Raw genomic sequence first — 14887 nt, forward strand, 5'->3', positions numbered from 1 at the left:
ACTTGGGCACTGTGAATCAGCAGAGGGGGGCACATGAGGGTCCAGGAGGCCCAGGTGCAGCCCATGGCCCACAGGTCAGCTGGGACCCGTCCTTCCATGCCAGACACTTGTGCTTCAATCTCTGGCCAGGCCTAAGGACTGCACGTATGCAAGAATTTCTTGCACCGGGCCTCTAGTTAAAGAATGATTGTGTGATCATGATACTATGTTAGGTTTTTTTGAAGCAACTTTATCTTTTACAGATATATACTGAAGTGTTTATGAATGAAATTATATGAGACCTTGGATTTGCTTCAAAATAGTAAGAAGGGGGGGGGGTACTGGGTGGAGTATGTGTGACACATGATTGATCCTGAGTTAATAAATGGTGAGATTTGGTGATGAATACAAAAGGCTTACTATGCTATTCTCTTGACTTCTGCATATGTGTAAAATTTTCCACAAAAGAAAATTTCCTAAAAATGTACTTCATAGGTTTTTAATGAGAATTATAAGAATATGAATAGAATGTTTATCACCATGGCTTACAGTCTCCATTGTTTTTTATTGTTATACTAGAGGTGTGATTCACAAAATCCATGCAAGGGGCTCGTCCCTGCTGCCACTGTAGCTGCCTCTGCCTCAGTCCCCGCCACTGCGGCTTTGTCCAGAAGGTCACCTGGAAGGACATCTGGTCTAACTGGCATATGACACTTTTATTATTATAGATTTTCTTTCAATTAATCACACCTAGAAGAAGTACATTATTTAGACCGTGAGCCATGGCTCACATGACTTTGTCCACCTAGTAGAAATTTATTAAAACTTCAAGTTTAGAATTAGGAAATGCCAACCTATCATGCAACAGCAATCAACAATTTCAAAAGCCTCCCTACCACTTCTAGTAAATAGGATTGTCTTCTTATCACCTTGTAGAAATATTTGAGATCATTAAATCATTATTTTTCAGTCATTTATCATGAGTAGGTTCTGAGGGTGCAAATATTAACATAGTGGACCCTTGACTGATTGAATGTATTTCAAGTGCCAAATGAATTCAATAAAAAGTGCTAAGCAACTATTATTGATACATAACTCAGTAATCATTAACTCCCCTCCTAAAAGCTTTTTGATGTGCTTTTTGAGTGAGAGTTAGAGTTATTGCTGCTCCACTGTATGTAACCCGAAGCACGCCTTTTATGCTTTAACCTGCAATCTGAATACACCCGTGGAAATGTGTCAAACATGTGAATTTCCTGCAACCTGTACAGAGGTGGGGGAAAGACTGAAAACTAGGTGCCCTGTGATTCTACCACCCTGCTCTTCCCTTTTCCCATTTGAAACTTTACCTGAAGGTAGAAGGAACTGCTTCCAGAGCTGTTGCTGCCACTCAGGTTTACCCCCTAACCCCCAAACTAGGATGGAAGCCATTTTGTTTAGGATGAAAAAATAACGTTTATTTACAAATGTTTATACTGGTAGCTCACAGTACCCTAGGGGAGATAAAGAACAAGGACTATACTATCTCTTCTAAGATCAAAACTACCTATTTGGGGTTAAACCAAAGTCGCCCATCCAGTTGGAGAAAAGGTGGGAGAGACCACGGCAGAGTCCAGCACTGACTCTGAATAAACAACTGGAAAAGGCTTCAGCCACCAGCTCTAAATGTTCACAGTGGCTCAGGAGCAACTTGTTTGGGGATCAATGGAGTTTCCTCAGGGGGACTTTCAGACTCTGGTGCTTGTGACTGTGTTGACTTTTCTAAGTTGCCTACTAGAATGGAGAATTTTTTACCCTCCCTTGCACCAGCTGCACAGTAAATTTAGAGGGCCTAGGAGCCAATTCCTGGGCCGATCAGTATCATTATCTCCTTCCCGTCTGACAGTCTTAAATAGGTGCCTCTTTCTTTTTTGGGCTTTCCTGGCACACAATCCGAAGAAGCGAGTACTTATAATGGAAGTGGAGCTGTCCTCGGGATTAACATATTCCTCAATATTTTGAAGAAGAGTAGTCACCAGAATCTGGATAGATTCCACAGGATCATTCCTCATACTTTCTAGAGCTGAAACCAGAAAGGAAGTCAACTCAGATTCTCAATCTCCAAAAACTGTTTACCCAAACTCCATTGTTTTCCACCCCACATGTCACATTATAACTTCATTTAGAATAATTTTATGTCATTGTAAAAGTGATATTGTTTGATTATAGAAAATGTTTAAATACAAATTGTTTTTTAAAAAGGAAAGAAAAAGCACTCAACTCCACACACAAAAAAAAATGATATTTTCATACCTGTCCTTGCAGTATTTCTTTAATATCGAACACAGACACTTTGTTTTACAAAAATAGGATTAACATTTTTCTTCCCATAAAATATTTCCCCATATAACTTAATATCCAATCACATGATTCTATCATAATTTCTTTGATGAACACCTTATTAGTAAACAATAAGGCTGCCTGCAATTTTTCACTGTTATAAACAATGATCAACAACTCTTGAGATTTACAGTACTATCATCATGCACTGTGCTATAAACAAAGACTATATATCCCATCCTCCCTTGCAGCTAGGTGTGGTCATATAACTAAGTTTTTAGCAAGTGGGTGTAAGGGAAAGTGGCATATGCAACTTCCTAGAGATATAGTAGTGAATAAGAAAGACAAGATTCCCCAGAGTCAAGAACATTCTAGCCCACCCGGTGCAGCTCAGTAGTTTAGCATCAACTTGTGAATCTGGAAGTCACGGTTCAATTCCTGGTCAGGGCACCTGCCCGGGTTGCAGGTTCAATCCCCAGTGTGGGGCTTGCAGGAGGCAGCCGATCAATGATTCTCATCATTGATGTTTCTATCTCTCTCTCCCTCTCCCTTCCCCTTCCTCTCTAAAATCAATACACATAGATATTTTTAAAAATAGAACTTAATATTCTAGTGGAGAGAAAAAAGTAAACATAAATTAAGTGCAAAGAAGGAAATTTAACAGTATGATGAGAACACCTAACTGGGAAGGACCCCTTTAGATAGGCCAGTCAGGGAATGCCTCTCTGAGAAGGTGACATTTGAGCTGGGATGCAAAGAATGGGAGCCACCCTCCAAGGCAGCCCCATGAAGATCAAGGGCAGAAAGTGTCTCAGTGGAGGCAGGGATCGCGTCATCCTGCAGAAAATAGCCAGAGTGGCTGCCCCTTCTAGTGAGGGGGACATGATGTAGGCTAAGGGTGGAGACAAGTCAGAAGCCAGATTTTTCAGGGCCTGTGACCCAGGGTAAGGGACCAAACTTTGACCCAAAGAGCAGCGGAGAGCCACTGAAGGGGTTTAAGCAAAGGCGTGCCATGATCCAGTGTACATGTTTCAAGGAGATCCTGGCTGGTGCATGGAGAGTAGTGTAGAGAGAGGAACCGCATGTCAGGAGCTGACAAAGTGGTCCAGTTAAGGAATAGGGGTGCATAGCTCAGAGTTGAGTGGGAACGGAGGGATGGAGACAGGAAATTACTTACTAGTATTGCAAAGGAGAAAAGGGACAGGAAGAATGTGGGCTCAACAAATCTAAAAGCCAACCAGGCCATCAAAGTCTACAGCTTCACGTTGATCTCATTTAGAATAGAAAAAAAGAGAGTTGGGCTTGCACTATATAGAAAAATATACAATCCTTTAAAGAACCACTTCTCAACCACAGGTTTGCTCAGCACTACGTATGGGTGGAAGTGTAATTAGAAGTATTTGTGGGAAGCTGATATAGGGTTAAGCCTCGGACTGACCTGTGGGTAAAGTCACAAACAATTCCCAGCTTAGAGGGCACAGTCCTCTTAGCATAATTAGGCTTGACCTTATAACACTCCCTAGATCTTATCTGGGAAGCTAAGGGGCTGAGGAAGTGCAGGAAGTGTAACCATGGTCAAAACAAGTGAAACTCACAAGAACTGTGTAACTATGGTAACCACTACCTTGTTTACCTCTCACTATAAAAAGCTTGGTGAGACCTGAGCACAGTGGAAGTCCTTCTCCTTGAGTTGGACTTGCTCGCCTGGCCCCCAATATTCCCAAATTATCTCTTGTCTTTTCTATTTCATTTGTTGTGCGGCTCCTCTTCCAGACCCGAACCCTGAACCACGCAGGACGTGGAGGGAAACACGACAAGTATTTTCCTTTGGAAAAATGTCCTCCTATCTAGGTATTTGGGCATCTTTCTAGGAGGCTGGGTGGGAAGAGGAAGGCAAGGGGAATTCAATGATAGACATAGGAGTCCAACATTTCCATTCTGGATATACTTTCCCTGAAATTGAACTATGGTAGCTGGAATAGGTGTCTACTATTTAGTAGAGACCTCAACTGTAAAACGTAAGAGAAGGCAGCCAGCATACAAAATGTCAGAGCCAGAAATAAAGCCAGGGTCAAGCCCTCAGAGGGCAGATGCTACCAGCTGATGGTTAATGTGCTAGCAGTAGAATGGCTTCTCTCTGGGAAGCAACAAATATACTCCCTTAGCTACAAATATACTCCCTACCTGCCCTCCCACTACCACCCCTCCCCTGGTCCAGAAGCCTGAGTCAGTTCAACACAGATGTTTTGTGGGACATCTATGTGCCCAGCAAAGCTCAGTGCTTCCCATGTTTTGTGTTCAATCTTCAAAACAATGTTCAAGATCAGCACTATTATCCTCATGATGCCAATGGAGAAACTGAGGCACCCCAAGTTCACATGGCTCATTATCAAGAGATCTAGTATGTGACAGTGGTCTGAGTAATGCAGACTTTGTGGAAGAAAGTACCCTTAGAAGTCATTTACCATTTTACTCTCTGGACAAAGAGCTGTAAAGACAAGGACTTGTCTCTCTCCAGTTGTCTGCTAGGTATTTCCTCTTAGACACGATTCCACCACTACCTCACAAACAGCATCCCTCAAATATTACCTCACAGCAGGCACCAGGAAACTTTAACTGGGCTCAAAGTAGAGGGCAAAGCCCCTGAGGATAGGCATCTGCAACACCAGAACAGCAAGCCTGTGGCATTCATGCCAGGACTTTCAGACAAACACATAACACTCTCAACTACAAAAGGGCTGAGACATAGAAACAGGAGCTAGAAAAGCAAACATTCTCTTCATCTTGTCTCTACATCAAGGAAGGAAACTGTGGTATGAAAAATAGTGAAGAATAAGTAATTCAAAAATCCTTTCCATTTGGTCCTGGAATGAATTATACCACTCACCATTGATCACAAGCAACCTAAACTCTTCCCAGTGTCCATTAGCAGAGTTAAGAACTGTGTTCCATGCTGCACCCTACACTCAAGTAAAACCCTAAATCTTTACCATGGCTAAAGGCCGCATCAACATGGCCCCACTGCTGTTCTCTGATCTCATCACCTCCTGCCCGTCCTTTTGCTCACTCCATGCCATCACATTGCTCTTCTTGTTCTTCCTTGAACATGCCAAGTGCTTATCCCTCAAAGAGTCATAGGGTTCACTCCCTCATTTCCTCCGGCTGTCTTCTTAAATGTCCCATAGCGGAGGGGTACCCCGGACCCCACTCCGGCCCTTCTTACCCCTTGCCTTATGGAGATAGTGACCTCCACAGTGCTTATCTAACATCTACGTATTTGTTGAGGGGGTATTCCTCCCTTCCCGACTAGAATGTAAACTGCATGAAGGATAGGTTATCAGTTTTGTTCACTGCACTATCTCATGCTTAGAATAGTACATAGTATACAGTAGGTTTTCAATAATTAACAAATGTAATTACTAGAGAACAATGGCAGGGAGTCAGCAGAAGTACATCCTATATAAAACATAGGTGTGGCTCTTCAGGGACTGAAGGGAGCAAAGGGTTTTGAAAGGTGAGGTAAAACTTTCTCTTCTGATGGACATTGGGAATAGCAGCTCCTCTTTCTCCACACTACCAACTTCCATTCCTACCTCTTTTTTAGGACTTTGGTAAGATTAAAAATAATGGAGACCTGGCCAACATGGCTCAGTAGTTCAGCATAGACTCATGAACCAGGGGGTTACTGTTCGATTCCTGGTCAGGCCACATGCCTGGTTGTGAGCTCAATCCTCAGTAGGGGGCGTGCAGGAGGCAGCCAATTGATAATTCTCATCATTGATGTTTCTATCTCCCTCTCCCTCTCTCTCTCTCCCTCTCTCTTCCTCTTTCTGAAATAAAAAACAACAACAACAGCAAACCACATATCTTTTAAAAAAGAAAAGGTGACCATGAATTGCTACTTGCTGAAATTGGAGTATGGGAACCTGGTTACTATATTACTAGAGGCCCAGTGAAAGAAAATTCATGCACTGGATGAGGCTCCTCTCACAGTCCAGGAGCCCTCAGGTGTGGGAGGTGACCCGGCAATCAGGGGCAGGCAACACCCCATCACACCTCTGCTGCTGCCCCTGCCGGCAGCATAAGCATCGGCTAGCCCTAATTCTTAGTCTCAGGCTGGACCTGGGCAGCTGGGGGGCTGAGTGGAGTGGGAGTCTCCGGAAGCAGGCAAGTGGAGCAGCTGTGCCCACTGGGGGCAGGCTCGGCCTTGCTGCGTACCTGCCGCCCTGGGGGGGGGCTGAGGGGACTGGGCACCGCCATCTTGTGGCTGTTGGTGCCGCCATCTTTGAGGGCGGGGCAGTCAATTAGCATATTCCCTCCTTATTGGCTGTGGACACTGCCATATTTGCGCTGGAATAAGGGTCAATTAGCATATTTCCTCTTTATTAGATAGATTCTCTATATTTTTAAATAACATTTTAAAAAATCTTAAAACAGCCACAGGAAAAGGAGAGATTACCTACAATGGAAAAAAAAAACTAGAATAGTAGGCTTCTAGTTAGCAACAAAGAAAGCCAGGAAATAATAGCACAATGTCTTCAAAATGCTGAGAGAAATTAATTGTTGGTGTAGAATTTTAAAACTAGTAAAGCTATCTTGCAAGGATGAGGGTAAGAAGAAATTCTTACAAACAAAATCTAAGACAGTATATTATCAAGATACCAGCACTAAAATGCAATAACTTAATCAATAAAAATATTAATAAAAAGTGTGCAAAAAAAAGATACCAGCACTAGCCCTGGCCAGGTGGCTCAGTTGGTTGGAGTGTCATTCCCTACACCAAAAGGTTGCAGGTTCCATCCCCTATAGGGCACGTACAGGAGGCAACCGATTGATATCTCTCTCTCTCTCTCTCTCTCTCTCTCTTTCTCTCTCTCCTACTCTCCCTTCTCAAGGCAATAAACATATCTTCCAGTGAGGATTTTTGAAAAAGATACCAGTACTAAAGAAACTTCTAAAAGGATGGAGAAAAATGACCCCTGAGGGATGGTCAGAGATATAAAAAGGAATGGTGAGCATATAACACTTTGTAAATCTATAGTTTGTATACAATAACAATAATCATAGCATATAAATTATGATTTTACAAAAGGAACTAAAATATTGGTTAATAAAAGTCTGTAATTGGGAAAGGCGGTGATTGAAATTCATGTCAACATAGTAGGAAAGATTAAAATGTTGTACTTTAAACTCGGTTAAGTTCAACATGCATAATAAAAGTCTACCTTTTAGTACCTAGTCTGGAGTAAGAATTACACTTGCATATAAGGAGGCATATATAAGAATGTTCATGGTAGCATTGTTTGAATAGCAAAAAAATTGAAATAACTTAAATATTAATATATCAAGGGCTCTATAAGTATAAATTAATTTTAAAATATTTTAAGGCAGTAAAAAAGAACACAAAACTGCATGTTCTTCGGGGGAAAAGGAACCATGTCTGCCTTACACACCTCTGCAGGGTCAGCCCAGAGCACAGGACAGAGGAGCAGTGACAAGAACGTGTTGTTAGCAGAGCTTTTATCTAACTGGTATGATGATAAATAATCTTATCTTTCTCTTACTTCTCTTCACTTAAACTTTTAGATATAACATTCATACTGGTAAGAGTAAACTTTTAAAATAATGGCATATGTACATCAGGAATTGCCCCTTCCTAATTTCTATCTTGCCCCATCCCCTTATGTAACCCAGAACCCAGGTGCGAGGCCCAGACTCACCATTTCGTAACAGCTGCACATCATCCTCATGTATGGAATGCAGGTTTATCTTCTTAGCTATTAATGCTAAAGACAGAACAGATGTAAAGTCTATCCAGAATTCCTGAGCCTTTGGGCCATCCCTTTCCCCAGGCTCGGTAGTGAACAAGGAAATTTATAAAATGATTTTAGCAAGGAATGTATGTAAGAGATGCCTTGCTGGCTACATGTCAGTGACCTAGTGAAAGAACAGCCCTCAGAGCAGCTGTGACCCAGCTGATAAGTGGAGCCTGCACCAAGGATGTTAAACTTCATGGGGCTCCTACTCCAACAGAAGGATGGACAGGGGGCACTAGGCAATAATTTGCAAAAATAAAATATGGATGGGCAATAAACAGGACAAAATACATAACCTAGCTGTTGATTAAAAAAAAATAATAATAACCAAAACAACAAGCTTCTTTGTTTTCACCTAGCAAATTGGTAATGATTTTAAAAACTTATTACCTAGTGTTGCCAAATGTTTGGCGAAATGGATACTCATATACATACTGGTGACAAGAGAAAATGAATCTAACTTTTTAGAGGCCAGTTCCAAATCCTTAAAATTCCGCATACCCTTTGGGTCCAGGAACTCTACTTGTGTGTGTGTGTGTGTGTGTGTGTGTGTGTGTGTGTTTGTTTTGTTTTGTTTTTTCTTTTTTTTTCTTCTTTTTTATTGCTTCAAGTATTACAAAGGGTATTACATATGTGTCCATTTTATCCCCCCGCCCTAGACAGTCCCCTAGCCTCCCCTATCCCCCAATGTCTTATGTCCATTGGTTATGCTTATATGCATGCATACAAGTCCTTTAGTTGATCTCTTACCCCCCTACCTCCTGCCCCCCAACCCTCCCCGGCCTTCCCAATGCAGTTTGACAATCTGTTTGAGGCAGCTCTGCCTCTGTATCTATTATTGTTCAAAAGTTTATAATGGTCTCTATTATCCATGAATGAGTGAGATCATGTGCTGTTTTTCCTTCACTGACTGGCTTATTTCACTTAGCATAATGCTCTCCAGTTCCATCCATGACGTTGCAAATGGGAAGAGTCAGGAACTCTACTTTTAAGCAATGTATCTTAACAAAATAATCATGATGACATGCAGAGATTTAACCACTATGTCCCTGTCTATAAAAACAAAAGATAACACAGTCTCAATATTCAAAAATAAGGACTGGTTTCATAAATCCATCTATACAATAAAATTAATATCATGTAGTCATTAAATAAAATGTTGATGAGTATGTAATGCATGTATTTGTGATAGAGCTATGTACCAAAGTTTACTTTTAAAAAGTTTGCCCTAACTTTTTGCTCCCAGGTTCCATTCTGGTCAAGGGCATGTACCTTGGTTGTGGGCACATCCCCAGTAGGGAGTGTGCAGGAGGCAGCTGATCAATGTTTCTCTCTCATTTTTTTTCTAAATCTCTATCCCTCTCCCTTCCTCTCTGTAAAAAATCAATAAAAATATTTAAAATAATCAAATAAATGGAAGTTCTATAGTTCTGCTCCAGTGGGTCAGTGATTGAGCATCGGTCAAGGACCCAAGATATTATGGTTCAATTCCCAGTCAAGGCACCTACCTGGCTTGTGGGCTCAATATCCAGTAGGGGGAATGCAGGGGGCAGCCAATCAATGATTCTCTCTCTCCCTTCTTCTCTCTCTAAAATCAATTAAAAACATATATTTTTTAAAGTGCTATATATATGTGTGTGTGTGCATGTGCATGTGTGTGTGTGTATGTGTGTGTGTGTGTAGCATATTTTTAAGAAAAATAATTCTATGGTGTTAGTAGTGGTTAAATCCAAATGATGTAAGTTCTGGCATTACTCATTGTCTTCTTTCAGCCAGTCTGAATATTTTATGCTTTCTAACATAAACACATACAGTTATAGTTTAAAACAAAAAATATTTTGAGAAATCCATGGGGTTCCAGTTGAAGCAACAGTTTTTTCCTTCCAAATGCATACATTTCTCTTCCTCACAAAGCAGCATGCTGACAAAGTGTGTAGATGCACACAGAGCCAGGACAAAGGCAGATAGCTTACTACTCCTCCCCAGGCTTTTCTAACACAAATTTTGGATTCTGACAGCATATCTCAAATCAGGTCAGAGCTAGGAAAGGATGTAACCAACTTCTTCATGCCATGGTTCTGGCTTAGCCCTTTAGTGAAAGGTCAAGGAGGGCTTTCCTGCTGGAGAGAAGGGAGGAATTGACAGGAGGGACCCCTTACCTATGAAATGGAGTGCAGCTGTCCGTAGGAAGGACTCGGAGCTCTTCAGGAAGCTGAAGCTCTGAAACAGTAACTCCCCCACTAATTGTCTTTTGCATGTATTCACCTGTGAAGTCAAAGAGGCGTAATGCTGACAAGGAGAGGGGGGCTGCTGGGAACTCTACTGAAGACCGTCTTGCAGCCTTGGCCCTCTCACCTTGTCCACAAGCAGCAGCATTTTCTGTCTTCAGTCCGCTTAAACGATGTGAACCTAGACACTCAGACACCCCCACCCCAGCAACAGTGCAGACTCAGCAGGAAGTTCAAAAAGAGAATTTTGCCCCTAGGAACCAACATGATAAGGGAGAAAACAACTGATGTAGAGCCAGGAGACGCATGTTTGAATACTGGTCCTGACACTGGCCTCAGCTTTTTCATCTGAAGTGTTGAAATAAAACCTGCCGAACCTACCAGTGGCTCCAATGGGATAATGGATGTTAAAGTGTACAGGGTAAAGTGCTCTATCTATGTAAAACATTCAAATTCATAATATTAGAATTAATCATTTAGTTCCTAACCTACTTGCGTAGCCCTTAAATGTTTACTTTTCAACAAGGATTCCTGCTCTATGGCCTGTTCTTGACTTCACTGAAGTCACTGAAGCTACAGACCGTTACCACCATGATTGGTGATCTCAAGCCCTGAGGAATCCTGTCTATACTTCTTCCTCTAACCAGAAGGCTTCTATCCCATTGGCATCTATTCACCTTGCATGATGTCCCTAGCCTCTGAGGCAGTTTGGGATGCTAAGAGGATCAAATATGGAGATCCAGGGACTGGCATCCCAAATGTGGGTTCTCAGAGTTTGCTGATGAGAAAGAATGAGAATCAAGGAAAGGAAAGAATACATCTTCTGTCAGCCTTCTCCTCTTTGCCCACCAAGCCTGCCAGTGAGTCCATAGCATGCATATTGCAACCGGCTTCCTCAGAGACTCTCACTCACCAAATGGTTGCATGTTTCTTCCAACACCTGCATGTGATCACTGAGGGTGGTATGCTGAAACATCTGTGTGAAGGACGACCAGCCAATCACCTTAGTCCACTCAGTCAGGGCTGCTCCACAGGCCTATGGGATGGAGACAAGGAAATCCTAAGTCTCACTCCTATAATTCTAGAGAGCCAGGCCTGACCATGAAACTAGCCCACAAGGGGTTTGGTTGGGATTAGTTGCTGGGATCAGGGGCCTTGATCGTGTGAAAAGATGTAAATAACTTCAGGGAGGAGTACCATATCTGTCTAAGACTGATGGCACCCAGTAGAGGGTAAAAGTGCTCAGATTCAGCCCAGAAGATGATACCAAAGAGGTGTAGAGCAGCGGTTCTCAACCTGTGGGTCGTGACCCCTTTGGCTGTCGAACGACCCTTTCACAGGAGTCGCCGAAGACCATCCTTCATATCAGATATTTATATTACGATTCATAACAGTAGCAACATTACAGTTATGTAGCAGCAACGAAAATAATTTTATGGTTGGGTCACAACATGAGGAACTGTATTTAAATGGCCAGAAGGTTGAGAACCACTGGTGTAGAGTGAATGTAGATCCCAGACCAGGCTCATGAAAGAGGACTAAAGGGAAGGGGCTGTGCTCTAGCAGATAGGGGTTGTATCAGGCTGAGTTTGGCAGGACAGAGATCACCCATACCTTGACCACCTCTGTGTTGTCGTTCTCTAAGCTAAGCAGCAGCGGGACTAAAAAACTGTACAGATGTTTCTTGATGCCATATCCAGGCCTGAATTTGTTGACTCGATGTAGCATGTGCCCAAAGGCAGAGGTGGCTGTGATCCTCACCTGGTCCCTCTCCTGCCATGAAGAGCAAAACGGAGAATGAGGAAGCTATGGTTTCCCTCTGACCCTGCCTGGCTTGGCTTTCATACACCCACATTTCATTTTTCATGTCCAAAGGACGCTGCTTTTACATACTGGAAAGGCAACATGATTTGTGTAGCTGAGTAAATCTCTTAGCCCCCTAGAGCTAATAAGCCTCCTAGGGTTATGGCACTGTGCTAGGGAAACTAAGATTATAATTTCAGTTCTGCTCTGGATCATATCTACAACCTATCACTTTATTCTCTTCTGGGGATTTAGCTCAAGAATGCCAAATTTAAAAAAAATTTAATTGTCCCGGTTATGCTGTAATTGTTTAAATCTATATTAGCTTGTGTTAATTAGCAAGGATCACAAACAGCTAAACTTTATACACTTTCAAGAGTATAGTATATATTAACTGTACAAATATTTTTTAAGCACCTATTATGAGCTAGGCACTTACTAAATAGCAGACATGATGGGACAAGACAGTTCCTCAATTTGTAGGATATGGAAAACAGATATTTTAACAAGTTGAATTATATTTTGCACAAAGCACATAATGGCTATACAGAGGGATGATTCAATGTTAGTATTTTAATTAAAAAAAAAACCCAACAGGATCCAATACAGTGGTGGAGTAGGTGGAAGTTACACTCACCTCCTCCCAGGATCAAACCAGAAGTACAACTAAATTTTAGAACAATCAACCTAAGTAACCAATTGAAGTCCAGCTGAACAGAAGTCTTATGACCAAGGATTTACAGAAGCAGCCACATGGAGACTGGTAGGATGGACTGAGGCTCAAAAAGAGGTGGCCCCACATGTGCAGCAGTAGAGAATCTGGAGAGATATTTCACCTACGAAGTCCTCTGTCAGGAGCAACGGGCTCAACGCAACACAGGCTCCTCAGCCTGGAGCACCACAAAAGGAAGAGAAACCCACCTAATTCCTGGCTGTGAAAGTCATCAGAGATTCCATCTATTAGGGAGAGAAGGGAGTCTGCTGGAATCCCAGGAGCCCCCTTAAAAAGTCAGTGCAGAAAATGTTGTTTGCAGCCTCTCGCCATGGACTCCAGCACAGGGAAGGTGGCTCAGGGCAGACTGGAGTCATACAGGGAGAGACTGGGTTGTGTGGCTTCAGGGAGAGAGCTAAAGGGACAGCCAGCAAGGTCCTTGTGTTGAATCCCTCTCCCACCACAGTCCACAGATGCCATATTTCTTGGGTTGAGCATTCCCCTCCACAGGGCATCAGCCTGGTGGAATGTATTAGTACTCTCTCCCAAATACCTGTTTCCCTGCCCTGCCAAGCTCCCACCAGCCAGCCTGAGCTGGCAGTGCAGACTTTCTTGGAGGGATCTTTAGGATGTGTAGGCAGACAAACGGGATGTCAGATACTGAGTTCTGTGGCTTTAGGGTGAGGGTCATTTCCCCCCTCACATGCTGACTGGAGCCACCATTGCTGTGCAAAGCTCTCTATCCACATGACCAAATATTGGTCTGTTTTAGCCCTATAAACTCTGCTGGCCTCACCCTGATGACTCCCTTAAAAACCCACCCCACCACAAATGTCTGTAGGCCCAATGCAGGTGGCAGCTGGCAGCTGGGCCTGGTTACAATGAGACATTTGCTGAACGGCCTCAGAAGTAGTACTGGCTTCAGGTTTGTATATGTATCAACCTGGTGAATACCACTGGCCCTAACATGAGAACCTACTTCAATTTGCATATTGCCAGAGGCAATTCCAGTGATTTGGTCTAACAGGAAGCCAGCAGGAAAGGCATATCTTGGAGTGCCTTGGGACTTCTGCTGACCCCTCCCATGGGTTTGGTGCTAGTGGAGCCTGGCCTTGGCATGCACTTTGGCTCCTCCCATATGCACCCCTGTCTTGCAGAGGCTTCCACAAAATGTGGATCTTTTGTAGCTCCTGACAGGTAGCCCAGGGCCAGTCACAGGCAGCATCTGATATTCACCAGCACCAGAGTCCCTCCCAAGAGGCCTCAGGACCTGGTGGCAGGCTTCAGACCACATTAGAGCACAACGCAATTAGCCCCACAAGTGGCACATTGAAAGGAAGATTTTGGCAGATACCAGACCCTGCTGGGGTGAATTCTACTTCATGGGGTTAGTCCCTGCCCAGCAGCTCATACAGTGAGATCAGGGTCAATCCTCATATTCAGCCAGCCTGAAGGTAAACCCCACCCATGGATGCACCAACATCAATAAGGGTCAACTACAGCCCTGGCTAGTGTGCTTCAGTAGGTTGGTTGTCTTCCTGTGCACTGAAAGATTGCCAGTTCAATTCTTGGTCAGGCCACATGCCCAGATTGTGGGCTCTATCCCTATTAAGGGAGAGTGCAGAAGGCAGCTGATCAATGTTGCTCTCATACTGATGTTTCTCTCTCTCTTTCTCCCTTCTTTTCTCTCTAAAAATAAACATTCTTTTTCAAAAAGACCCTACTACAACAAGAGGGCTCACATAACACACTCCCAGAATACCTTGCTCTAGTGATCAGGGAGACAGCACTACCAAGCCCCGCAGGACACCTACGAAATAAATACCAAGATGGGGAGACATAGCAGATCTACCTAATACAATAAAGCAAATACAGAGAGGTACCCAACGTGAGAATACAAGGAAACACGCCCCAAATAAAATAACAGAAGAAATCCCCAGGAAAAGAACTAAAAACAATTAAGGCAAGCAATCTACTAAATACAGAGTTCAAAACAATGGTTAAAAGGATGCTCCATAAACGTAGGGAAG

At 43.0% G+C, this 14887-nt stretch overlaps 1 protein-coding gene across 1 annotated transcript; it reads right to left on the minus strand.

Moving 5' to 3' along the window:
• Positions 1-1418: 1418 nt before the first annotated feature.
• On the minus strand, positions 1419-12109 carry LOC308513547 (maestro heat-like repeat-containing protein family member 7). The gene is made up of 5 exons (XM_081083668.1): positions 11957-12109; positions 11256-11378; positions 10274-10379; positions 8019-8084; positions 1419-2041 (listed from the first exon to the last, which is right to left on the minus strand). Exons 1-5 carry the CDS (start codon positions 12068-12070, stop codon positions 1770-1772), a joined length of 681 nt encoding a protein of 226 aa, XP_080939794.1. The 5' UTR covers positions 12071-12109; the 3' UTR covers positions 1419-1769.
• Between the last annotated feature and the right edge of the window lie 2778 nt (positions 12110-14887).

Source organism: Myotis nattereri, assembly GCF_964212035.1.
Source record: "Myotis nattereri genome assembly, chromosome: 2".
Lineage (NCBI taxonomy): Eukaryota > Metazoa > Chordata > Mammalia > Chiroptera > Vespertilionidae > Myotis > Myotis nattereri.

Excerpts from the sequence above, each read along its gene's own strand:
- LOC308513547 (XM_081083668.1), bottom strand. The coding sequence starts at position 12,070 with ATGCTACATCGAGTCAACAAATTCAGGCCTGGATATGGCATCAAGAAA. Across the intron at positions 11,379-11,956 it reads ACAACACAGAGGTGGTCAAG|GCCTGTGGAGCAGCCCTGAC; the intron begins GTATGGGTGATC and ends TCCATCCCATAG. Across the intron at positions 8,085-10,273 it reads AGCTGCACTCCATTTCATAG|CATTAATAGCTAAGAAGATA; the intron begins GTAAGGGGTCCC and ends TTCTGTCTTTAG.